This window comes from Copidosoma floridanum, unplaced genomic scaffold (assembly GCF_036245765.1).
Source record: "Copidosoma floridanum isolate Cflo_tuat_1 unplaced genomic scaffold, Cflo_Japanese_pri ptg000013l, whole genome shotgun sequence".
Lineage (NCBI taxonomy): Eukaryota > Metazoa > Arthropoda > Insecta > Hymenoptera > Encyrtidae > Copidosoma > Copidosoma floridanum.
The window spans coordinates 14,251,539-14,277,078 of record NW_028321890.1 but is presented as its reverse complement, the minus strand read 5'-3'; the positions used below and the strand labels follow the sequence as shown (position 1 = coordinate 14,277,078).

At 30.3% G+C, this 25,540-nt stretch overlaps 2 protein-coding genes across 2 annotated transcripts in view; one reads left to right on the top strand and one right to left on the bottom strand.

The window, feature by feature from the left end:
- LOC106637958 (sensory neuron membrane protein 2) overlaps positions 1-11,611 on the top strand; it is an 81,178-nt gene extending 69,567 nt beyond the window's left edge. The window contains exons 2-9 of the mRNA XM_089590951.1: positions 6,877-7,034; positions 7,146-7,287; positions 8,403-8,669; positions 10,313-10,527; positions 10,599-10,792; positions 10,875-10,993; positions 11,107-11,232; positions 11,353-11,611. Of these exons, the coding sequence (XP_089447077.1) occupies positions 6,877-7,034; positions 7,146-7,287; positions 8,403-8,669; positions 10,313-10,527; positions 10,599-10,792; positions 10,875-10,993; positions 11,107-11,232; positions 11,353-11,529 (1,398 nt within the window). The 3' untranslated portion in view covers positions 11,530-11,611. The remainder of the gene's footprint in view (positions 1-6,876; positions 7,035-7,145; positions 7,288-8,402; positions 8,670-10,312; positions 10,528-10,598; positions 10,793-10,874; positions 10,994-11,106; positions 11,233-11,352) is intronic.
- A 2,888-nt stretch (positions 11,612-14,499) lies between these two features.
- LOC106637985 (proton-coupled amino acid transporter-like protein acs) overlaps positions 14,500-25,540 on the bottom strand; it is a 32,640-nt gene continuing 21,599 nt past the window's right edge. The window contains exons 4-8 of the mRNA XM_014350983.2: positions 24,506-24,778; positions 21,743-21,827; positions 19,814-20,092; positions 16,816-17,176; positions 14,500-16,728 (exon numbers count right to left, since the gene is read on the bottom strand). Coding sequence (XP_014206469.2) covers positions 16,481-16,728; positions 16,816-17,176; positions 19,814-20,092; positions 21,743-21,827; positions 24,506-24,778 — 1,246 coding nt within the window. The 3' untranslated portion in view covers positions 14,500-16,480. The remainder of the gene's footprint in view (positions 16,729-16,815; positions 17,177-19,813; positions 20,093-21,742; positions 21,828-24,505; positions 24,779-25,540) is intronic.

Below are 25,540 nucleotides of genomic sequence, written 5' to 3'. Positions count from 1 at the left end.
ATTTTGGCAGCTACTGGGGCAATTTTAGGATTTTATGTCTTTCCTAACATTGTCACTAAGAAAATTGCAGATGTAAGTAAATGTTGCTAATGCACTAAATTTTTAAATCATATATTATAAATAATGTATTACGTTATTGCAAAGTTATTATTCGTATCATCCCTTAGAAAAAAAAATTTTTACAGATGTGAAATCTTATAAAATTATTTCAGACGAGTATAATTACACTAGGCAAATTTTAATAATTGTTTCACAATGGTAAACAAATTATAAACGGATGTCTTTAATTTAACACTCTGAAAAATAAGATTTTGATTAGTCAACAAGTTACAGATATACTTATGCCATTTTAACGTGCATTCCGAAAGGAAGAGTGGATTTATTCTTAATCCCTTTAAATAATTTTAAATCAAACATTCAATTCGCAGTAAAAATTCCAGTTAATGACGGTATACGTTGTATGGACATTTAAATGAAAACGCCAGAAAATGGTCGTTTATATATATATATATTGGTATAAAAAGCCAACACATGCAGGCCTATATTTAAATTTTTACTGTCACTCTCCATTATCACAAAAAATTAATATTGTTAATGGTCTAGTCAATAAGGTTAAGTTGTCTGGTAAAATAAGTCAGAAATACTACCTTTGCTATGTCCGTTATGCATTTCTGGCAAATAATTTTCCTTTACAATTTATTAATAAATACATCAGCTCAACAGCTTGACACAAAAGAAAAAAACTCAGAAATTAAAAACATTGCCAACAAACAGAGATTGAATGTAGTTTACAGGTCTACCGATAGGTTTGAAAAAATTAATAACTTGTGTATAAACAAAGTTGATAAAACTGAAAAATGAAATAGCATAAATCAAGCACTAAAATCATGGCTATGATTTTTTTTTTCTTACATTGCTAGGAATACAGAAAAAAAATGTCAAAAATGTTGTAACATTCTTTTTTGTCAGAAAAACGTTATTTGAATGCATATTTTTTCATATCTTTAGAGGATATATATTTTTCATACATTAATTGGATTTTCTTCGAAGTCAACTTTTTTATGTTCTTAAGATTATCAAAGTATCAGCCAAATTTAAAAATAGTGTGTCCTGTAATCTTACATTTAAAAAAAAATGGACTTTAAGAAAAGTATAGTTGTATATTTAAATATATAATGTACTCCAAAAAATTGCTCCATAACAATAGTTACAAATTATGAACTTCGATATTCCGTATTAATCCTACTTCATAAGAATCATCTTATATCACTAGCGTAAAACCATTAGGTACGAGAAATTATACTCTAATGAAAAAAATTCTCAGCATTTATTTTAACGTTGCTGATGCGAGTGTTCAAAGTGCGATCTTCACAACTCGTTTACTTGGTTCATTTTTACGTGGGGACATACTGTTAGCATATTCTTACAAATTCACTAACAATTAGTCAGTTACTTTTCAAATGAAAACTTTTAAATACTTTTTCTGTAATCATGAAAAAAATTAATTAACCATGTCTTGGCTCGATAGAATCATATCAAACTTTTTGTTTTGAAATTTTTTTCTGTACTTTCTAACGACTATAAAAGGTTATGATTAAAAATCAAATCTTTAAAATAAGTGCCATTAAGAATTCTACAAAAGAAAAGTTCTACAAGTTTTTGTATTGATTTATAAATCTTTTATTATCTCTATATCTAAATCAAAGCGTAAAATCATTTCAATATTAAAACAATATGTATACTTTGGTCGCTTAAGATTGCATGTATTTTTATTGACTGTTAAGAAAATTGCACAGTGGTATTTGATTTGTAGATTGTGGTCCAAGAAATTAGTTGTCTTTAAATTATGATTTTTTATGATGCATTTATCGATACTGCAATTGAATAAATTACAAAATCCAATGTAACTAAAAAATTATTCAAATAGCAACTTAAGTTATAATTTATTAAAAATATTTACTCATGTTTAAGCATATACTTCATTTTGGTAAAAATTACCTTATAACAAAAAAAAGTTTGATTCATAGAAACTGTAACTTTTTATAGATTTGTAACGCCATCATATTGAGTCATCCACTTACATTTTTTGAAATGTTTCATCAACTTTGCAATATTTTTAATTAGGATGAAAATATTTCTAGTTTTATTTTATTTTGACATAGAATGTAACTTTTTTTACAATCATAGTGTGATACCTTAAAAAACTTTTAATTCTCGAACAAGTTATGTTTAGTCTATTCTGGAGATTGTGTTAAATGCACACAAACTCCTGTATAATATGGGAAAACATGTGGATACAAATTTTATTAGAAATCGAAAAAAGTGTGCATCAAATAGTTTTATTTAAAACGGGGGGTAAACAACTTGGGACATTTTTTTAGATTTACGTATGTAGCTATGTACCTTATTCATTTGTCAAAAATTGCTCAAAAACGTTAATGTTAAAAAAAAAAAAAAAAAAAAAAAAAAATGCAGCAAACCATACAATAATTCATTTATATTAAATACACCAGATATTAAAAAATTATAGCACACGATTTTATACGACCTTATTTGGGAAGGAAAAGATAATTATGTATTAGTATTAATCGCAGTTATGCTATCTTATCCTCTTAATTATATTACGTAACAGTACTGTTTTTATCTGTGTCTCTTAACTTATCACTGAATTTATTGTGACTCAATCACCTATACTATCAGTTTATAGTTAGATAATAGACTTTCTGTGTATGTAATTCTTGTTAGTTAAACAATCTTTGGGTGATCAGTTTCAGCCACCGAGCTTTGACCGATAGTATAAACTTATTTTCGTCTATTATTGTGAATCACAGTTTTACTCGCTATACACGCGATATTTTCAAAGTTATACAAAATATTTTATAAGCAGAAATCGTTGTAGAAGAACACAAAAATTTCCTGTTGGTTGGCGTTAGAAATAAAATAATAGAAGTATTTTTGTCCTTTATTAATATGAACTTTTCGTCGACGTTGGTGTAAAGTTTGAGTTCTTCGATAGCATCATAATAGTCAGAAGTTGTCAGTTGTTGGTGATGTTTGTAGGAAATCACGCATTCAAGTGGAAATATTCTGCCTCACACAATCTACACCCAAAATTAATAAAGTGTAATTATCATTTGCCTTCTTTATTTTATTAAGCAGTATTTTTATTAGGCAAGTCATTTTTCGGTGTCCTTTCATTTCAGCTTTTGTTGTTAGATTATTTTTTCCGATTCAGAATATCCATGTAAAAGGTATAATAATAATAAAAAAACTAAATGGAACGAATAGAATTCCTTCCCTATGTACATGGTCTACAAATTTTTCCACTATTTTGTTACACGAATTCAACTTGATGTGACTTTTACAACTTCTAAGTATACACTTCTAGAATATCGTTGTGCAATATTTCATGGAAAGTAAAAACGTAACTATCCAGACACACCAGAGTTCTCTCGTTTTCATTGTTAAAAAAATTCATCCTTAACAGCAACAGATTAGCAAGTAGTCTAATAACTGTAAGTTTCTTGTTTAGTCAACTCTGACGACCTTACAACATTCATGCACAGTGATTTAATGTTTCGATGACACGGTTCATCGTCTCTTATTAGCTATTGTTTTAATATTTTTGTAGATATTTACGTAGTACTTTTAAGTGTGGTAAGAAAACGTTTTTTCATTTAACAGTTACAACGATACTCATCAATGGTGTGTTAAGCATAATAATTACGTACCTAGGCTAGAAAGTAAGCTAGTCATCGTTTGTGTGGCTAATTGCAAAGACACACAAGCGAAGATAGTTTACTTTATGGCTCATGTGCATACGTTTTTTTTATACACATGCTTAAGATTTTGTGTTTTTCTGAACTCAAAAATTGTGGAGTAATACAAAAATGTGGAATCTAATAAAAATAACTCATGGGGTCGGTCTTTTTACTTTCTAAACTGTGGTAGATTTAAATCAGTTCATTTTTTAATGTTATGTAATCAGACAGTTACATAAGCGGATTTGCTAACACACAAGTGAAATGTTATAGTTTTAGTTATTCAAAGCAATATAATAATTGTACAAAATCGTATAATTTAAACTATCTCATAAATTTCTAAAACAAAATATTAGCTATCGTACGAGGGTATACAGAAAAATAGTATACGCACTACGCGTTCACGGGCTAAGAAAGGCTAGGTGCGTAATATGCTATTAAATATTGATGTTACTTCATAGTAATTTTTGCGACCCAGTGTACGTACAGTCCATTGTCATCAGTAAGCTCTTGTAATTGACAAAAATTGTAACGCTAGCCAAGTATGTCGTAAGTCAAGCAGAGAAACCATACATTAGAAATAATAAACCAACAATCTTGAGTAGTTATCATTTTCATAGCTTGATTCTTCATTTAAAAATTTTATGCAAAAATTTTTTACGAAATTTTTTAATTTGGAAGGTATTTGACATTAAATAATCAAAATGAAAAAATAATCCGGAGATTTACTTAATCAACTAATTATATTGTTTCTCTACGTAAAATTTTTTAAGAAAAAACAATATATTACTAATAAAATATCATTTTGTCTTCTTACCTCATTTGCTCATTTCTACGTAGCATTTCGATTCAACCTCTGACCATTTTCTTACCTATGTTGGAGCCAGCAATCTGACTAAGCAGAGTTACCAGTTTAAAGGCACAACAATACAAAATTTTTTGTCTTACTTACAAATAATGAGTACAATTACATATAATTAATAAGTTTTTTATCAGTGGAGAAACGAGGTAGGGTAAGGAAAGTATGGAAAAAATAGTTGCATGTACTTAGGAAATCAACATGCGTAGCGTATTTTGGTAGTTCTTCTTAATTTTTGTATCTTCTTTACACTACGTATGCATACATCATGGAATAATTATTTTTTTTACTGACAAATGATGAAAAAACAACAATGCTGTGATCTAGACCTGCTAATACCACATAAAATCTTCTACAAAACATTTTCTTAGCATTTAAAAATTAGATGTAAGATATGCATAATTAAACGAGAAATTTTTTAATGCTAAGGTATGATTTTCTATGCTTGCTACAATGTAATCTTGATGGTTTCAGTTTTTATTTATTTTATAATACATAACAAATAATATTTACAATTCAAATGAGCCATATTGTGAGAAACACAATTCCTACTATTATTTGTGTATCACATAACTCATATATATATATATATATCTCTTCTTAAATCATATATCTATGAGGGTGGGGCTTTCCGAGCTCCCCCCCCCAATATAAGGGAAAATTCGATTTCTATTAACGATATTTCAACCCAATAATATAATATTCAAAGCTCACTAAGCCCCCTTGGTCCTTCCACAGCACCCTCTCACAACTGTCAAAGCCCCCCGTTCAAAAATTTAACTCAACAAAAATAAGGTAAAACTCAACAGAATTATACCTTATTGAGAGAGGGGCTGAGGGAGATGGCGGCGGGGGGTTCTTCAAAATCAAGTGGGGGCTAAGGGGGTGGAGGGATTGCATAAAAAAAATTTAACCTAATTAAAATAAATAAAAAACCAATAGAATTTCACCTTATTTAGAGGGAGTGGCTGAGGGGGGTTGTGGGGGGGGGTTTAATTGTTGATCTTGTTTTACTATTTGTGACACTATGAATTTTTTGTTTTTTATTAGAAATTGTAATGCTTATGTTATCCTGCAATCTTCTTAATTTCAAACTATAATAACTTTAGTTCATAATTTCCTTTAGGTTTTCCTTAATCCTGATATTATTATATTGGACAAAGTAATCATGCCAGCTATCATTATTACCAGAAAAAAGTGTTTTTAAATTACTTCAATTTTTTTTAATTTTTTTATTTTCATTTTTACCGGCTTTCCACGACAGCTCTAAGGTCAAGTCGCCGGGGCCACCCACTTACCACCTATGTGTGAGGGTGTATTGCCGCACCCATTTTCCAACCCTTTAACTTATGTTATACCTAATCCATGGGTACAGTGCGAGTATCTTTGGTGAAACACTGTGTCAGTTAAGCTGACACTCTCTACACCAACGGTGCATCGGGTCCATTCGCCACTATGCTGCCTTTCCCCGGAGAGAACTCCAGATTTTAGAACATCCGCTCCTCACCGGTTAAGCTGGTGCTCTCTGCCGAAGCATCGGATCCAGGCTAATTAGCATCCTCGGAGAAGCCCCATGTTTCAGGGACCACTCCTTGCTGGCAAGGCTGGCGATCCCTGCCTGGCGAATCGGATCAGCTAACCCCTACCTATAGCCCTAACACTGTTTCGCATTTACCCAGGCCCGAAGACCTGTGGGGCAAGGAAAAAATCCTGGAATTACTTTGAAGGAAAATTCCACGGAAAAATCCACCCCAAAACAGCCAGGGTTACATAGGAACTTTTCCCGATGAAAACAGTTTTTGAAAAAATCTGCATTCACTTGGAATCGAACCCACGACCCCTAGAACAGCGTTGTATCAGTAACAAGCACGTTTACCACTCAGCCAACGCCGCTCTCTAAAATAATCTACTTCAGTTATTCCTAATGCTGTGAGTGAAATTGTATTTTTTATATTTAATTATTACAAAAATATAAGTTTTAACAAAACTTATTTTGAGATAGAATATTGGGGGGTTAGCGCTCGAAGCGCGCAATAGGCGAAGCTCCACTAGTGTATACATATAATATTTAAACTGACGTAAACTACTATTCTGGCTATTGTTAGTAAAATAAAAGACTCATAAAGTATCTCATTGAAATCGCGAGACTTAATAAAACAATCATAAAACTATCATAATAGAGTCTAATTATCGTACTTTCAATAGTTTTGATAATTAATTTCGAATTTAAAACAAACTCATTGTTTTGTTTTTTAGAGCTTTCAATTAACCAATGGATCAGATGCCTTCGAAAGATGGATGAATACTCCTACTCCAGTGTTTATGAAAATATATTTCTTTAATATTTCTAATCCTCAAGATGTAAAAAATGGAGGTGCACCAATAGTCAAAGAAATAGGACCTTATGTCTACAAGTAAGATATAACTGCAGACTACAGGATTCTGTTATTCGTTATCTCACAAACGTTTGTAAACAGGTAGACAACGTTTAAGATCATTTTTTAGTAATTAAAATTTATTTTCAGCCAGATAAAAAGCAAAGTGGACATTGCTGAAGAAAATGATAATCTTACTTATTATCAACGACAGTTATTTCATTTTAACCAGAATTCTTCGGGATGTCATAGGGAGGATGACGTTATCGTAGTAGCTAACTTGCCACTTATGGTAATCTGTTTATGTTATTAAAATCTGTTCAAATGAATTCTTAGAGAATAATGCAATTTTTTTGGTATAACCTGCATTAACAAAAGTGCATGCTTCTACAGTTTTCTTGTAAATGTAGTCTTCCTCAATTGAGTTATTAGTGTTTAACAATATTTATTTCAAAATAAGAGCTTGTTGAGATATTTACGTATTGTTAGTTCCGTCCTTAAGTTCCGCTTCCACTTAATTACGTGTTTTTTATCCTGAATTGTAAGGGCATAAATTATGGACGCACACTATGTCATTTTCACTTTTTAACTAAGGGTATACGTTCGTTAGGTGCCTCCAGTAACTCTGCCCAGTAAGTCAGAGATTACGCGACCTGATTTAATGGGATATCGTTTGGATGAAAAACAGCTAATTTCTCCAGTAAAATCAAGTGATCTTCGACTTACTGGGTAGTTACTGGAAACACAAAACGAACATGCTCTAAATTCAAGCGATTGTCTAGTATGTTAATAATTACTGCTCAAGTGACTTAAGTTATCCACTCAGCAGGAAACCATAAACAAACTTGGTAATAACACGGATTGCCCTCATCACTGGACACAGTTATAAGACACAGTGAGTTAGATAATACCAGACATATGGTTAGGAGCTTTCTCGGATATTAACATTCGTGTTTAAGTACATCCAGATTCACCTAATTTCAAGATTCATCAATCTCTATCTGATGTAATACCCAGTCTTCTTAAATTAGAACTCGTGCTGTATGTGCATTATATTGATTAATAAAGAAGGTTGAATAAGGTCTGGTGTAGTTTTCACGGTTTTCATAAAGTTTTGTACAACAAGTCCATGGATTTATTGTACCATCAAAATAACGCTCTAACATAAAATTTTACGGATTACGTGATACTTTAACAATAAAATTTTTTAATGTTAAAAAATTACATTTCTTAATGAGTAAAACATGAATCACTTTCAATATATCAACTGTATCAGAACTTACTTTAAAGAAGGGAAAAGGAATTACTTATTGAATTGACGATTGATATGATAATATATAAGAGTAGAATTATATTTTGAAGTAAAAAATTTATAATTGTACTAATTCAAAAAATTTTCATTTTCAGAGTATGATGGCTATAGCTGAAAAAAAAAGTAGTTTTGTTACTATAATTATCAATCAACATCTAAAAAGTCTTTTTGGGGATGCCAGTGATATTTTTATAAAAACTACGCCAAAGGATTTTCTTTTTGATGGCATTTACATTTACTGCAATAAACGTGTAGGGTCCCAAAATACATTTAATAGAATTTGCAAAGATATTAAAATGTCTGCATTTAAACAGCTGGAAGAACTTAAGGATGGACGACTCAAGTTCTCTTTTTTAAGTTTCGTAAGTATCAGTAAATGTTTCTTTTTCTCTACCTCATGAAAAAAGAGGTTAATTAACGACGCTACTAAAAAAATATGATATTTTCTTAGCTTAAAAAAAAATCAGTTTTATCCTTGACAATAATACACTGAAGGATGACGGATAATTTTTTTTTTTTAATATGATAAAAAAAGTGTCACGACAAATAAAACTAGAACCACAATAATTTAAAAAATCTACCACTGATCATTTCCAAAAATCATACAGCAACATTGCAAAAACGTGAGGTTGTGTTTGATTAATTAAAAAAAATTTTATTTTTATTCTAATAGTTCTCTCAAATACAAAGTTAAGTAAGATGTTTAATAATTCCTCCCCTTCAACGTTTTGTGTAATTATCTTCATAAAAAATTCGGTATATATTTCTCAAACCTGTACTTCTAAATCTAAAAAATGGCAAATTATTGGAATCAGCCTCAGATAGGTTGTATCTTTCTGTGAGGCTAACCATTCATATGGACATTGTAAAAGTAGCTACGAAACATCATCTGAACTTAGTTTTACCTCCTATGTTTACTGGTTTAAAGGCCAATCGTCTACTAAAAAAAAAATTTATTGTTGATACATTCAAGAAAAAATATTTACATCAAGCAGAACTTCACTCCTACGTGCAGTCAATTTTCATCGACGCCAATCAGCCCTAATGACTTGGAAGCCAATTCTACCATAGACAACTAGTCAACTTCTTCCCATTAGCCAATCTAATACAAGCCCGTAAAATATTAAATATAATTTTCCACTGTACTTAAATTCTCGGCTAAAACGTCTGCTTTTGTAGCTTATTGTTTGTTTTATCATAGCTATTTAATTATTTGGCTTTATAGTATACTTTTAGAAGCTGCAAGCATTTCATTGTAGCTTATAAATTGAGAAAACGCATTAAGTACTCTGATTGTCAGAACTACGTAAGTTTTTTACCAATAGAAATACAGTACCGACTTTTTGCTTCAATGTTCAGTGTTATTTTCGAATCCACTAGTTTAAACTATTAAACTATCCAAAAATGTTCTAATTTTTATAAATTTTTTAAAATAGTCTGTACGTTTTCAGTTTTTATGACCAAATCCAGAAAAAAAATGATAAGAACTTTAGTTTCTTTCCACAGTAGTAAAAGAAAAAAAAATTCCAAATGAATTATTTTTGGAAAGTTTTGTCAGCAAACAAAGTACGTAAATAAATTATAATGTGATGTTACGTATGATAATATATGGCTATGCGTCCGTCCGCCCCTCCTAGTTTGGGGCCTAAAGTAAGAGTAGGCAGGAGTAGGTTATTGGCTTCGAATGGTTAAGCACAACGGGCCTTTTCTCTTGTTTTTGAAATTAATAAAGTACTTGATCTAAACTTCTTGTAGCTATTTCGTGAGTATTCCGAAGCCATGGAATCCCACGTAACAGATACATAAGTATTTTTCTTTGGAGGATTTTTTTTAAGTGTTAAAAGTAAGTAAAGGAAGGAGAGTTATGATTTTAATGTCAATTAATAAACAGGGATAGCTGCTGTTAAAAATAGAGAAATAATTAATCCATTATAGCTGTAGTATGTAGCTTGGAGATATTTGTGTTTTGGAGGCTAGTACTTCGACATTTTTTGTTGTTTTTCAGAAAAACAAGACCGAAGAAAAATCCTATAAAATTAACAGTGGAGTAAAAAATATTAAACTGTTAGGTGAGATTATTGAGTGGAATAATTCGACAAAGATTAGCGCATGGAACGATAATGGGACGTGTAATAACGTTTATGGATCTGATTCGATGCTTTTCCCTCCTTTTGTTACTGAGAATACGAATATTACTGTATTTCAATCTGACATTTGCCGGTAGAAAAATTTATATCTATAAAATTTTAGTAAAAAATTTTACCTGTGGTGAAACTTTAATTATGTTGCAGAACAGTATATCTGGATTTTGAAAATAGATCAAAATATAAAGGACTTTCAAGTATTAAATTTGTTGAAAGTAATATGCTGACGTCAGGAGCAACGTTCTCAAATAATAAATGTTTTTGCATCAACGAAACTAAAGGAATATTGGGAGAAGATGGTTGCTTATTAGACGGCGCCATGGAATTGCAAACATGTCTAAGTAAGACAATGACAAATTCTCTGTGGAAGTAACGATTTCTATTTATCAACGCACACAAGTAATAAACTATCCACTTTTGCAGATACGCCGGTGGTTTTGACGTTTCCTCACTTTTTTAAAGCTCATACGAAATATCAAAATGGTGTACTTGGAGTAAATCCTAATAAAACTCTTCATGAAACTTTTGTGGAACTGGAACCGGTAAGACACAACTGTTCCAAAAATGTTTAGTTCAATATCAACCATTGATACTTGGCAGGTTGTTTGAATGAGGACTACTTATACAATTTTTCAAGAGAAATAAATGATTACAGAAAACTGGTGTTGTCTTGCGAGGAGCTAAGCGGGTACAGTTCAATATATTTTACCGAAAAATTAAGCACGCAAAATTAACGGACAAACTAAATGAAACACTGATGCCAGTACTTTGGATCGACGAGGTGAGCATCCAATTTTATATAATTAACTTGAATTAACTAATAAAAAACATGATAAAAAGGTATATCATTACGAGCGAAGCTGATACCAACCATTGTTTTTGCATAATGAATGTATTTCAGGGAATTGAATTGGAAGATAAATACGTAGATCGATTAAATGAACAACTTTTTTCAATATTGATGATGCTTGACAAGATAGAATGGGCTTTGATTGGAGTTGGTTTGCTTGTCAGCATTATAGGTTTCATGACATTTTTTATTGTTGTCAAAATTAACCTTCGTAAGAGTGGAGGATAGAGATCTTTGAATGGATGTATTATAATCAAAACCTGAATTTCACTTTATATTATGAACCAAACGTGTTGATAACGACGATACAGTTGTGTAAATTGATAAATACTTATTTTTCTTAGTACATTTATTCCGCATTGTCGACATTTTCTTTCTTACGATGTAAAATAATGAATGTTTAATAAAATAAATGAAATAATATTGATACATTTTATTTAGTTTTAAATAAAAATAAGTGTAACTTATCTGCACAAAGAAGTTTCATACTGTTTTTTTTTCATCATCGATATAAAAAGTATTAAATATTTTTTTCACTCTTTTAATTGAAATAAAAATGCTAAATGAAAAAGGTTTTTTATTACGAATTCCGTACTTAGAGTACATACTGTTACTGACAAAAATTTTTGTAATTTCTAACTGCCAAGCGAATCATTATTACGTCGACTGATCTCTCACCTTTTTGAACCCGTTCTCATAAGTCGTAAAACAGGTAATTTTGCGACGAAAGTGTTTGGGTGTTATGCCACGAGAGCGAGTCCAGGATTTAGTTTTCTTGTTGCTAGGCTTTATTGTAAAAGTAAAAAGCCATGTTCCTTTTATTTTTTTAAAAAGGCTTGGGCAGCTAAAAAAACGGCAGCAGTCAGTCGCATTTTTCTCATGAAATTCAAAATTTATATCTTCGACTGTATGTATTTTTCAACTGTCAAATAAAGCTAACAAAAACTTAAACAAGTAGTTAATCGTTGTTTTCTTTAAAACATCTACTTTACATAGAACGTATGTGCTATAACATGGAAGTTACAACAATGAGTTATTACAAAAAATGATTTTAGTGATTTTTTAAACATTTTTTAGTGTCATTAATGTAAGGGACATTTCAAAAATTACCTGTGATTTTATTTTGTCCTAATCTTAATCACAAAAGTTTTTTATCAAAATATTTTTTTCAGACTCTAAAAAAATTAGGAAGAGTTACTGTTAATTATACCTACTTTATCAATTTATTTTATTTTAATTTTTTCCACAATTTAATGCAATTGGTCTTTGAAAAGCCCACCAAACAATGCACTCGACCTGTTTCAACCAATCACACAACAAATAAAAACGTTTCAGTCACGTGACAATCAATTTTTTAAGATAGGATAACTGTGAAAAGATTTCATTTTGTCCAACTATTACTTTTAAAAAAAAGTGTTGAATACGTTTTACACATGAAATTTTCTTGAATAAATACTATTGATTCTCCAAAAAGTGGTATCTTCTCTCTCTCTTTTTTTTTTTTTTTGTTTGAAGGAGCGAGGAGGAGAAAATCTTTATAGACACCCTGGCTATTCTGGAAGTACCCATAATTTATGTTGTAGAAAGTTTTTCAAGATCCTGCAAAACACATGATAAATTTATCTAAGGTCATACTCATTGATATTCATACCCTGACTGGAGCGTAATCAATAAAAACTATGAAAAATATTATAGCAATAAAAAATAGTAATAAGGTTGGAACTAAATAAATTCTCCGTATGTTGTCTTCAACGTTCAGTTTTATTTTGGATAAAGATTACAAAAAGCTTTTTGATGATGAATGTTTCACTAGTTTAGTGAAATTTTCAAATAAGCCTACAAAATAACATTAAAACTACAAAATGTTAAATAAATTGTTAAACTCCCAGTTATCGTTTTACTTATTAATAATACAATAAATTATTTACAAATATACAAATAGCTATAATGTGTTTGCCTGCAATACACAAAACGTCATATCTATTTACTACATTATGCTTTACAAAATTTAAAAATAATAATTAACAACAATCTATAAAAGCAATGCATCACACATATTTATTTGCATCATATATAATTCAAAATTATTAACTTTTTTCTTATAGAGTTTTAATATCATTACCTTATGATAAGCAATGATTATAATTTTTTATCATATTTTTTACTTTTCATCTGGTGACTATTACTTCTCTTTTATTGTCCTTCTTATTTTTTTATTGTCTTTCTACTAGAGGATTGAAAAACTTTTAACACATTTACAGTTAACAAACTCATTCAATCCTATATATTTTATTGGACACTTACTAAAGTCTACCTAATGTGTACCATTGTATACAATTAAGTCCAAAAAATAAATTTGGGACTCTCAATAATAAGAAAAAGCAATAGTTGCTCTAGTATTTTTTAAGTTTGATACCTTAGAAAAGTGTCAAAAAGCTCACTTGAAATCAACAATATGTTCTTACAATCTAATAATACAACAGTAATTAACATATGAACATGAACTTCGTAACTGGCTATTGATAGGAAAAAAAAGTATATATACTAGAACATAAATCTACTAAATGCAGTAAATGGAAATGTAACTATAATTTAAATTTAAATTTCTGTTTTAAATTTCACACAAGTTCAGTATAAAATGCAAAATCCATCAATGAAAGAGTTTACTTTATTTTACTAGCCAATAGAAATTAAAAATGTGAATTTTCCGCGTAACGAAGCAATGTCATCCTGCTGTATATGGGATCAAGACGAAAATATGAAAACATTTGTCATTTACGATTTGCTTAATCTCAATAAAATTTATTCTACCTGCACAATGATGATAAAAAAAAAAAAAAAAAATTAGTATAAATGTATTTCTCTATCATTGTAATGCATCTTACATAGCTTTTTACAACTAAGTGCCATTTAGCGAGAACTATGTGGCATTATTTCATTGCTGATTCTGTAGTAAAAAATACTCAATTTAATAAATTACATAAAACTATAATGATGGCTTTTCTTTTTCATTAACTAAGGTTATTATTAAAATGTTTGCTTATACATTTACAAATTTATACTCGCCTCACATATAGTTTACATAGTACTTTATTTATTTGGCAAAGTACTTGAACAGGTAAAGCAAAATTTTTTAGAATTACAAATACTAAAGTTTTAAAATTCTATGTGTATATAATAAATAAGACGGCCTGGACGAAGAAAAGCTTATGAAATACTTGCTTTGATTTGTTAAATTACATTATAGCCGGCATTTGCGTATTGAGTGTCGATGCATGAAAGAGTTAATATTTCTGATTTTAGAATGAGGTGATTCGAAAATAATTAAAAAAATGTTTTATTTTTATCTTTCAATACATTAATTTGGAAAAAATAATTGATCACACTTATTATTGTTGTGAATGAAAATAAGAATAAAAAAATAAACCTTCCATTTTATCATTTGCTTGTTGTTATTTTGAAATTATGACCGCAATTATTATCATCCCTACTGATTATAATGTCAAGTTATATTAACTTACAATATCAAATTTAAATACTTAGTTTTATTTTGATAAAATACTAATGTACATAGCTCTATGAAACATTTATTCTTTTATCATAAAAAAATATCTCTTTTTGCTACGGGAAGGGATGTATGAAACGACACCAGCGTGAGTAACAGCTGCGAATGTAAATACGACTAACACGGATAATTATAGTTATACATATATTCTCCAGACAATGTCCAAAATACAACTCCACCACACTGAATATTTTCGTTAAAATTGTTTAGTTTTTTAATGCAGTATAAATTTGTATATTATATACTATGTTAAAGAATCTGTACATTAAATGCTTGATACTTTATTGCTATCTTTGATTTATCTATCACTTTCTATACAGCACAATGTTAAGTCATGAACTTTGGGTGCTCGCCAGTTTGGTCCGATCTCTGATTTTCGAGATTAATAATTCAGAAGCCTCAATAATTGACTATTATTGATGATGGCAGATGAATGATCCCAAAGTTATTACACATAAATTTTTGATGATTAATTGATCTTTTTAATATTTTTCAAGGACATTTACATCGCAAATTATGTATAATAATATGTATTATTATTATGATATACTACAGGTGTGAGCCATTTTACGACTGATGTACCATTCCTTGAGATTATGTACATTATTTATGAAACATAAACAATCGTTTATAATCTTATGGGCAGTACAGGCAACATATAATATTCATACGAAAAAGATTGACGGCTAGAGTATTTCATTCATTATAATGAATGTATCAAATGCTTGTAAAATACGTCGAGGCACAAATTTATAATTACGTATTTCGCCACCCATTGATTTTACTACGATTACGTTCAAATTGAGTAAGCAGGACTAAAAATATGTAACATTAACAATGTTTTGGCGAAACAACAGATATCAAACTATTTGCCAGTAACATTATATTCCTAAGCGGTAACGTTTAAAAAAATTGTACAGTCTAGACGTTTTAAAGTGTAATTTAGTTGTATCTTTGACAGTTTTCTATAATAGAATTTGGAAAATGACGTTTAATCATCTCTTTTTTTCATGCCATACAACTTTATGCTTTCCTTCCTTCATTAAAACTTATTTACAGTATTTAAATTACAATATCCTTTACATCGCAAAATGGCGTTAACCAACATTCTTTCGCATAAATACTAAAAATATCTCAATTTTTACAAAATTAGGTACTAAAATCACTTACTAATAGCTCTATTAGGTAGGAACCTTGAATAGTTATCTAAAACGCCTTTGAATATTAAAAAATACTCTCCTCACAAGTTTTATAGTTAGTTCTATGCAGCAATATTATAAAAGTAAACTGAATGTAAAATTCATATTTTATGTTATCGATTTTTCGACTAGTAAAAAGTTTTTTCAACTCTTAGTAAACAAAGAGTATAGTCGAAGCTATTAACAACCAAATCTGTTGGTCTTATATTTTGCATATTTTCTATATAATGCATCAATATTAGATCGGACAGATGCAAGAGAGTAATTTTTTGAGTATGCACTGCGTGGCCTCGTGCTCATAGCTTGAAGGTCTGTGAAAATCCTTTGAGTGCCAACAGCTCAGTTGTTGACGTTATAAAACGTCATCTATTGTCCGTTTGTCGAGTTTCACTTTTTCTCGACGTACAATTTCTTTTTATTTCGAAAAGTTCTCGACGATCTTTTTAAGACTTACGTAGCTTCCGATGATCAGACCGAGAAATCCAAACAAAATCAGGGCACTATTTTTTGCTGAAAGGAAAACTCGCTCGCGAGTCGACTTCACTTTCCAGAAAGCACAGATTTGAATGAGAGCTGGGAATGATATGCCCAGAGCTGACAAACAGAGTGCACCGAAAAGGGAAATGAAGAGCTCCAGCTCCGGAACAGCGATTGCCAGGATAACTAGAAACATTTATTTATCGATTAGTACCTTCACGCCATGTACGTGCAATATGACATAAAAAATGTGTTGAATAGATAAAAACTTACAGGTAAAAACGACAATAAGGGTTCTCACAACATATTCCCAGAACACGAGAGCTTTAGCAGAGACATCTTTGATCTTTGGTTGAATGTACTCATTCCATGAAATATCAATAGCGACGTAACATTGAAGCGAGTGAGTGATGTAAATACTCAGTGCCAATAAAATTTGGACAACTTTCGACAAAAAATGCTTTTGTGGTAAGTTTGTGGTTATAGTACCGTGAACTTCATCTCCTGCCCAAATGTAACCAAAAAATCCTAATCCCACGTATAAGATGATGTTCACCGCCATTCCAATGTTGAGAACTCCGCAAGTAGTTAGAAACTTTTTAGGCTTTTTCATCTCATTCTCCAAAGGCATAATCTATTCCAGATTTGTTGATCATAATTTAATAGATGTGGTTAAAGAAATTACTAAGCATAATGTTTAAGCAATCCCTTTTTTTAAAGTACTGATTAGCATTCAAGTCAAGGATTTACTAAAGATTTTTATGCAACTTATATTTAATGCTAGACTTAATACGCATATCATATTTTTTCTGCATACCCCCACCAAAAGTGCTTCATATCTGCCCTGCTACAAAACAGATAATCAGCTCTTTCGACGAGGATATGCAGAAAAATAGTATACACACCACGTTCAGAGGTTAAGAAATGTCTTAGATTTTACGTTATCCGTTTATTCACGTGAAATCTGCGACATCCTTAACCTCACTCACTAAGTTCATATTATACTATTTTTTAAAAGGTAAACTTTTCTAGAAATTAGTATATTACACCACAAAGGACGAAAGTACGGCATTTCCTCCCGGGTGTGTGATTGGCAAGAACCCAGAAGTTGATGCCGTACTTTTGTCCTGTGAAGCGTAAGGTAAAAGTACCAGAACGTTAACACTTCATAAAATTGTACCAGTAACTTGAACAGCTTGAAAAAACTTTTTTTAATTTAAAGTGAATTTAAAAAATTGTTTCTCATATCCTTTAATCTTTCTTTGGATGAAACAAAATTTACATTTAATAAGTCTTTGTAACCAATGAGAAAAAAATTATTTACTCGAGCGACTTGCACGAGGTGGCTTGGGATACCGTTTAGGTACTGATACCATTAGGTTTTGCCTATGCTCAGTACTCTAACACATAAAAACGATTAAAATTACTGTTAATTAATAATAATATTATGCCAAGCTAGTCGTTACAGTTTTAATAACACGTGAAAAATGAAATTGGAAACAAATTTTTCGATTTGGTTATCTGAAATGTGTGATAAAAATGGAAATCAGAAAAATTAGCTAACATAACCTCTTTCCCATTTAATTAACATGGGATGTTGGAGTACTAGGTCAAAAATGCGGATTAATACCAATACCTAAACACGCTGTTCATCTACTGGATCATAGGTAAAAAAACTTTAAAATTAATTGATTAATTGTACACATGACCTAGAAAAGGTTTTATGTTTTCTATTGATAGGGATAAGTATAAATTAACTTACTGGTGGAATGACGGTTTTATTATTGTGCGATTCAGAAACTCATTAAAAATTGAGAAAACAAAGACTTTCCGAAAAAAGTGTTCGAGTACTAGTACTTTTACCTTATACGATTTTTCACCTTCCTCCGTCGAAGTATAACGTTTCTTCTCGATTTCAAGGGGGAGAGCGCAACATAACCTCTCATGTAAAAATCGCATGCTCTGCCTACTAGGAAAGTATTTTGGCGTTACCTGCGTAGAAATTGATTCCCAAACCGTAGGCAAAGATAGCAAACACGCAAGTTGTGACAAAATACTTTTCTCTAATCAGATAATGTTAGTTTTCACCTGGAAAGAATGCTGCGCTCTTGTCAGGGAAGAAATGTCGTCTTTCGGCGGGGGGTATGGTAAAAAAAGTTTTTATATTTTAACCGTATAGAAAATTTTACAGAAAAAACGGTTTCCAATTAATGGATCTTGAAATTCAAGACATCAAACGTTCTCTCTTATCAAAGTTTTAAAAAATGATTCGTGCTTTTATGATTTCAATAGTTTTACCTTGGTCAGCTTAGGAGACTCGGAAATTTCAATTAAATCTTTTATGTTGTTGCAAAATATTTCAATTTATTGTTTCTTGTTAGTTGTAAAAATACGATTTGATTTTAAAATCGCTGATTTTCAGAGACAGCAGATTATTAGATATGATATTTATGATGTCGAGCAATTGTTAGATGTATTATCTAAATCTTTTTCTCATGTACATCTATAGTAATTCTGAAACGGCATTGGGAAAAAAATTTTTTTTCACTATTACAAGATCCGAAAAAAGGCTTTAAGGAGGCACATCACCAAGCAAATTCGTAAAAAAAGGTTCTAATGAATCTACATCTCCAGTTTTAACATAAATTGTTGAGAAAACAAGTAAATAAATCAAAGTCAAAAATTGAAAATTCAGTTTAAGCTATGTAAGAAAGGCCTCAATTTTTTATGTGTTTTTTTAGTGAAAAAATGACTTTCAGTTATAAAAAACTAACGGTTAATAGTTGAAACCATGATCTTTGCCATAAGCATTGAAAACGTATACTTTGTGTAATGGATTTCAAAAGGTATTATAAATATTAAAGTATGTTGATAGGTTACGTTTTTCCATAACCATATAGCTTGAAAAAGTAAGATAAATGGAATTCTCAAAAGGAGACTGGTCGATGCACCCGCTTTTTTGCTTCAGACGAATATGACCACTATCATTAATTCTTTTACAAAGGACTTAAGTGATAAGCCTTCTTAACACATATTCTTAAAATCTTGTTAAATGCTAAGTATCGTTAGTTAATGGAAATTACAGTTAATTAGATATTTAGGAAGAAGAACCTCTTTAATTTAAATTAAAACTAGTTTTTTTTTATTGAAGATTAGACTCTATCTGCTATGATGGATTGTTTAATAATGCTTGTAAGTCATTGTTTAAATAACCGATATCGTAACTTATAAGTAATTAATTTAATTTGTAAAAATTCAAAAAAAATCTTACCACACCAATGGCCTCTAGAGCAAAGAGGACTGTTCCAAGAAATAGGGGGAAATCACCATATTTTCCAATAGCATGCTTTCCTTCTAAGGTTATTTTAGAAGGATCTTCAACTATAAAGTACAAAATAATGCCAAAACTAATTAGTGTAATTCCATTGGCAACAGTGGACAAAGGAGCAAGTAACTTCAAATTTCGTATCCAATTGATCAAAATCAAGGGAAGAAGAAGGACTAGCATATACATTCGCAGATCGTAACTCCCAATGTGCGATTCCAAAGCCTAGAACAAAAGAACATTGTATAGTTTGATTTTTTTTAAATATTTTCAAGTGTTTGTCCCCTGTCCCATTTTCTTTAGAAATTAAAAAAAAAAAATTATCCATTATCATCGTAAAATATACATAAAAATTAAAGTTGCTTATGAATACTTAAAATCATTTCAATGAATTTTTTGGATTTCGACCATCGATGACATTTACTGTTTTATGTTTTTACCATGTATTGCAAAAGAAATCTAGCTGTTATTATCATTGGCTTTATTTAATTTCAAAGAATGTTTTTATTTGACACATAAGTTGCATGAAATTTTATAGTACATTACAGTAGGCTCGTTTGAATTATATCTATAAGAATGTGTCAATAGAAAAGATGTACAATGCAAGTTTGACAGTCGTATATTATTTTAGAATTTCAAATTATTGATAATTTTTTTCCTTGTACATAAAAAAGTTTAACTAGCTGGTTACACTTAGTTGAATTATCTCTAAAATTAAAAGAGAATTACTTAAAGGGTTGTATTAATGAAAAAAGAAGTCAGAATTTTTGAACGAGGTTCTAGTTTTTTTATTTAAAGTAAGCTAATGTTAGAAGCATTACTTCAAATCAAGAAGGTGTTAAACTTTGACAAAGATACTTAATTTTGGGTTGTACTAATTTTAAATAATTTTGTAGCATTTGATTTTATAGTAAAAAGTCATTGTAAAAAATTATATATTTTCATATGAAATAGTAAAAAGTATATTTCAAGTAATCATAATAAATAGTAAAAAATCGTATTTATTATGATTATAATATAATCATATTTTCCACATAGAAAAAATATAAGAAAGAAGTAACCCCTAGGCAGAATTCGATTTGTAATTTAACAGAAAAAGTTAAAAAAGTTTGGTTATTTAGTTTGTGCAATTATTTATTAGAGATGAAAATTTATCGTAAGGAATTAATAATAAAAAAAACATAAATAAGAAAAGTAGAAATAAATTAAATTATGTCTGATTAACATTGATAAAAAAATGTTTTTGGTTCTACCTTTGATAACTAGACCAGAAAAAACCTTCACATATTTGTTTCAGGACAATTAAAAACAGAATTTAATACTACTGTACTAATGGTACCAAAATAATACCATTTGTTTTTTTAGGGAAGGTAATTCATAACTTATTTACGTATATTTGTACGTCATCGTCATCATTATCACTATAACAGAAAAATCCCAGGAATTTCATTACGACATACCATATTAAGTGGTGAATAATATTTTTGAAGTTGTAGTGTATTTTTGTAAGTTAATGGGGTAAAGTTATTAAGTAAACGTCAAGCCGATCTTTGGCAAAAAATACGTCGTTTTTTAATAATTGATAAACAAAAAACGTTACTTGTTGTTATGTACTATTATATCCAGCAAAAGTTATCACTTTCTTATTGTATCGAATGATGACGACTAATTTTACATTTTTAGAAAAAAAACATTATTTTGCAGTTTTCTTCGGTAAGGAACATCGCTTTGTCATTTTTTTAGGTATGCAAACACATATACAACATGTTTTTCTTAAGACAAATGATTAAAAAAAAAAATATTTTTGTTCGAGGAAACCTAACAGCAACGTTTTTCATCAGAATACAGAAAAACACTATGTTCCAAAGTTCTTACTTTTTGAAGATTCGTGGCAATGAAGACCGTGTAGACGCAACAAGTGCCCAGCTGATAGATCATCAGGAACAGGTTGACTATGTGCCTAAAAAAACAATTACATGAAAAACATATCCTTGTCAATAAGTAGATTACATCAAATTTATAGTCTGCATTTTAGTTATTTCTTTACTGATAATAAGTTTAGCCGAACGATTATAGACTGTATGTGATTACTCTACAGGTTGTCATGTCTAATAAATTGGAATTAAGAAATTTTTATTACTAATTTGACACCATCGGGATTGGATTTTTAATTAGTTTGGAATATTTCATGGGTTTTATGTCACAAATAAAAGATATTATGATTTTTTTTCACGTATTCTAGATGAAATTTATTTTATTTGAGTAAAAAACTTAATTTTTGTTAACTAACCAGATTAACTTTATTGTGACAATTGTTTTGTTACAATATTTAATAAATTCATGTTTTTACCAACAAACAAAATATTTAAACTAAAAGTGAACAACTGCCCTCACAATATGGCGAGTTTTTTTAAAATAAAAAAAAATTATCATTACTATTAGAAATGGATTTTTTCCAATCGTGAAACACATCTTATCGGTACGAAGATTTAATAGCAGACCTTATTTTCTTGCTCCAAATCGTTTTTCTTCGTAATATATTATTTAATATTTATATTAATTCATTTTAAATAAGCAATGATAAATAAGATAAAATAATACTGTACAAAATTATTCAACAAATAATGTTATAAACGCTTGAAATGTTGCAATCAATTTTTAATAAATTGCCGTCACCTCGTAGCGAGTGGTAGGAATAATCTTTGTGTTCTACTTCGAATCTATAATGGTAAAAGTTTTTTCAATAAAAAGAAAAGTTCTAATTATCTTGTAATGATTTTTATAACTAGATTTAAATTAATCAATTTAGCACTCACACCTTATTAGCTTACGTATTCTATAGCACCTCTTTTTTTTGTCCTACATCGTTTTTATTTGTTGTATACATTTTTTTTCAATGGTTTTTATTGAAAAGTATAATATTAATTGGCATTTAATAAGAATGCAGTGGACAGAAATTCTTACATCTTGGTCATCATAAAAAATAAAGTTTTAAAACATCGGTTGAGTGACACTTTTTTCCAACCTGGCATAATAAAAAAGACTTTCCATACACTAAAGGAATTATTGAGTTGGATGGCTAAAACAGTACCAAGTTACTATTGATAAAAATCGATTTCAACATTTTAATTGTTAAATTTAATACATTCCAATCTGTTTTCATTGTCAGTTTGTTATTAAAAAATCATTTAATAAAAGTTCATGTAACTTTAAACTTTAAAATAAAATAAACCTAATTCTTAGCTCAAATAGAAGAGCGTCACTAATTGTTGAAAATGAGTATTCAACTAAAATTTCCACTTTTACAATCACCAAGTACGTGTCTCTCTCTTTTCTCATTCAGAACCCGTAAAAAAATTTCAGCCAAATGAAAAATATGCCAATTTTCGTCCAAATCTATTTCGTTCGAAAAAGAATGTCCTATTTACTCTAGTTCAGTCACGTACCTCCTTAGGTTTTTTTCCTCTCTCTTCGAATACTTCATGCAGTGTAATATTATGCGCAGGAAAAGTACGTGGAATGCATTTATAAGATTTTCCAACGTTTTTTTTTTCCAAGATGACAAGTTTTGAATTCTCATTAGAGGAATATTTTTTTGCTCTCCTCATTAGGTACACAAGAATTATAATCATAAAAAAGAAACTCTATACCTCAATATCTGAATATGTGATCACCGTTTTTTTTTATCACGTACCATTTTAAAATACTGCCTTAATCCAATAACGATTGTTGTATGAAAAGTCATAGGATAAAAGTTTTCATCATTATTTGTCAAATAAAATATTGAACTGTGATTCTTTGATGGTACTTGTTGAAATTGGAGCTACTGAAAAATTGTTACCTTCGAGCAACAAGATGATAATCTTATTATATGTCGTCAGATATGACCTAATCTTATCGTCAAGTGTTACATAATAACAGTTATAATCAACAATCATTAACACGGTGAAACTAAATCACGTTTCAGTAGCGGATCGTAAGATAAATATTTGTTATGAAGGCCGTAAACAACTGATAGTACCAAACGAAGAATGGGTGAATAAAAGAAATAAAGATCAAATTACAATTGAATGGCCACGTCGATATTTTTTAAGTAGACAATACGAATACTCACCTCAAACTTTCATAAAAATTAAAAACTAACTTTTTATCAAATATGTATAATGATACGGACTTTTTATTTTAAAATTTATCTTATAGTTTTTATGTTATACGAATCACTTGCACATCCCTTGAAAAGTAGGGTAAGTATGCTCCGAGATATGATCATTACTTGTGTGCATATCTTTGTCTCTTCCTCTAAATATTCCTACTAGTTTTTTAAAATTGAAACCCTTGATACGTTTTTTTTTACAAATTAGTATTAGCAGTTGAAAAATCCAGTTGCTTTTGTGAAAATGATTATACAAAAACTCAACCCTCTTTTAGACTTTTTCGCCATATAACAATTTAGGTGTCAGGGAACACGTGAGGTTCATAACAAGTGATTATTTGTACAGATGATCTTGAAATTTCAATTTGTCAAGTAGAAGTATGTAAATGTTGCAGCTATATCTTGAAGATTTTCTACTTTTCAACGTGACACTGCCACGAGATTTTATGATGTAAAAATTCTCATCGAACGTAGAGTACACTTACGGGCACCACTTTGAGTATCGCCTGATCCATTGCGGGCCCTCCTCAAGCGCCGTCTCCATCGTCATCGGAAAAGTCATGGATGGTGTTTTTTTTCTCCTGCACAGTTCGTACTCTGACTTGATCAGGATGCGTATGCAGTAGGTGCAGATTAGACCGACGATAAGCGTGCCCACAGTACCGAGCAGGTAACCCGCGTTGTTGAAGGCTTTCGGCATCGCCAGGATGCCCGTTCCCAAGCTACCCTTCATGAAGTGGAACAGCGTTTCCAGAAACCTGTGCACACAAAATTAATGATTGGCTCGTACTTCACTTCTCTAAAGGTCAGTTCGGGTATGACTAGAGTTTTCTACCTTACCGATCAACGCACAAGTTACCCGATTTACAATAATAAATTAGTCTTACACGGACATATTTGCCCACAAAATAAATTTCTACGCTTGTCAACATTTCAAAGATTCGGTTCTGCACTACGTAGATGTACTTTTTCCCACAAAACATACCTATATATTATGTAAGAACTGAAAAAACCAGGTTATGTTAGACTCTCTTTTATGTAGGTAGATTACGTGGGAAAAAGTATATACATATATAGTGCAGAACCAGGATCAAACTTAACGGGGAAATAGTGTTAAAATTTCCACGGAATTGCCCTTACACCTTCCTTCTTCCAAAGGAACAACGAAAAAAAAAAAAAAATGTGTCTATTTGCGTGAAATACAGGAATCTGTGCTCTCTCCACTCAAAGTAAGGTGAAGTAAGTTAGTATACACACACAAGGTGAATAAGCTTATGTAAGCAAGCACGGACGTGTACGCGGAAACCGCGAGCTCTTGCTCATAAAATCTCTGGACTGTTAGCTACTTACTGCTCCTGTAATTACGCTTGGACGTTTTACTTGTGTGTATATAACGAATGCCCGTGAACTCAAGATTGCGCCTTAAAAGATCAGCTCAATCAGCCTTCAGCTGTCAATGCTCTGTCACTACGCAATTTTTCACAAACGTTGCTGCGGGGTTACACGTGCCATGATTTCAT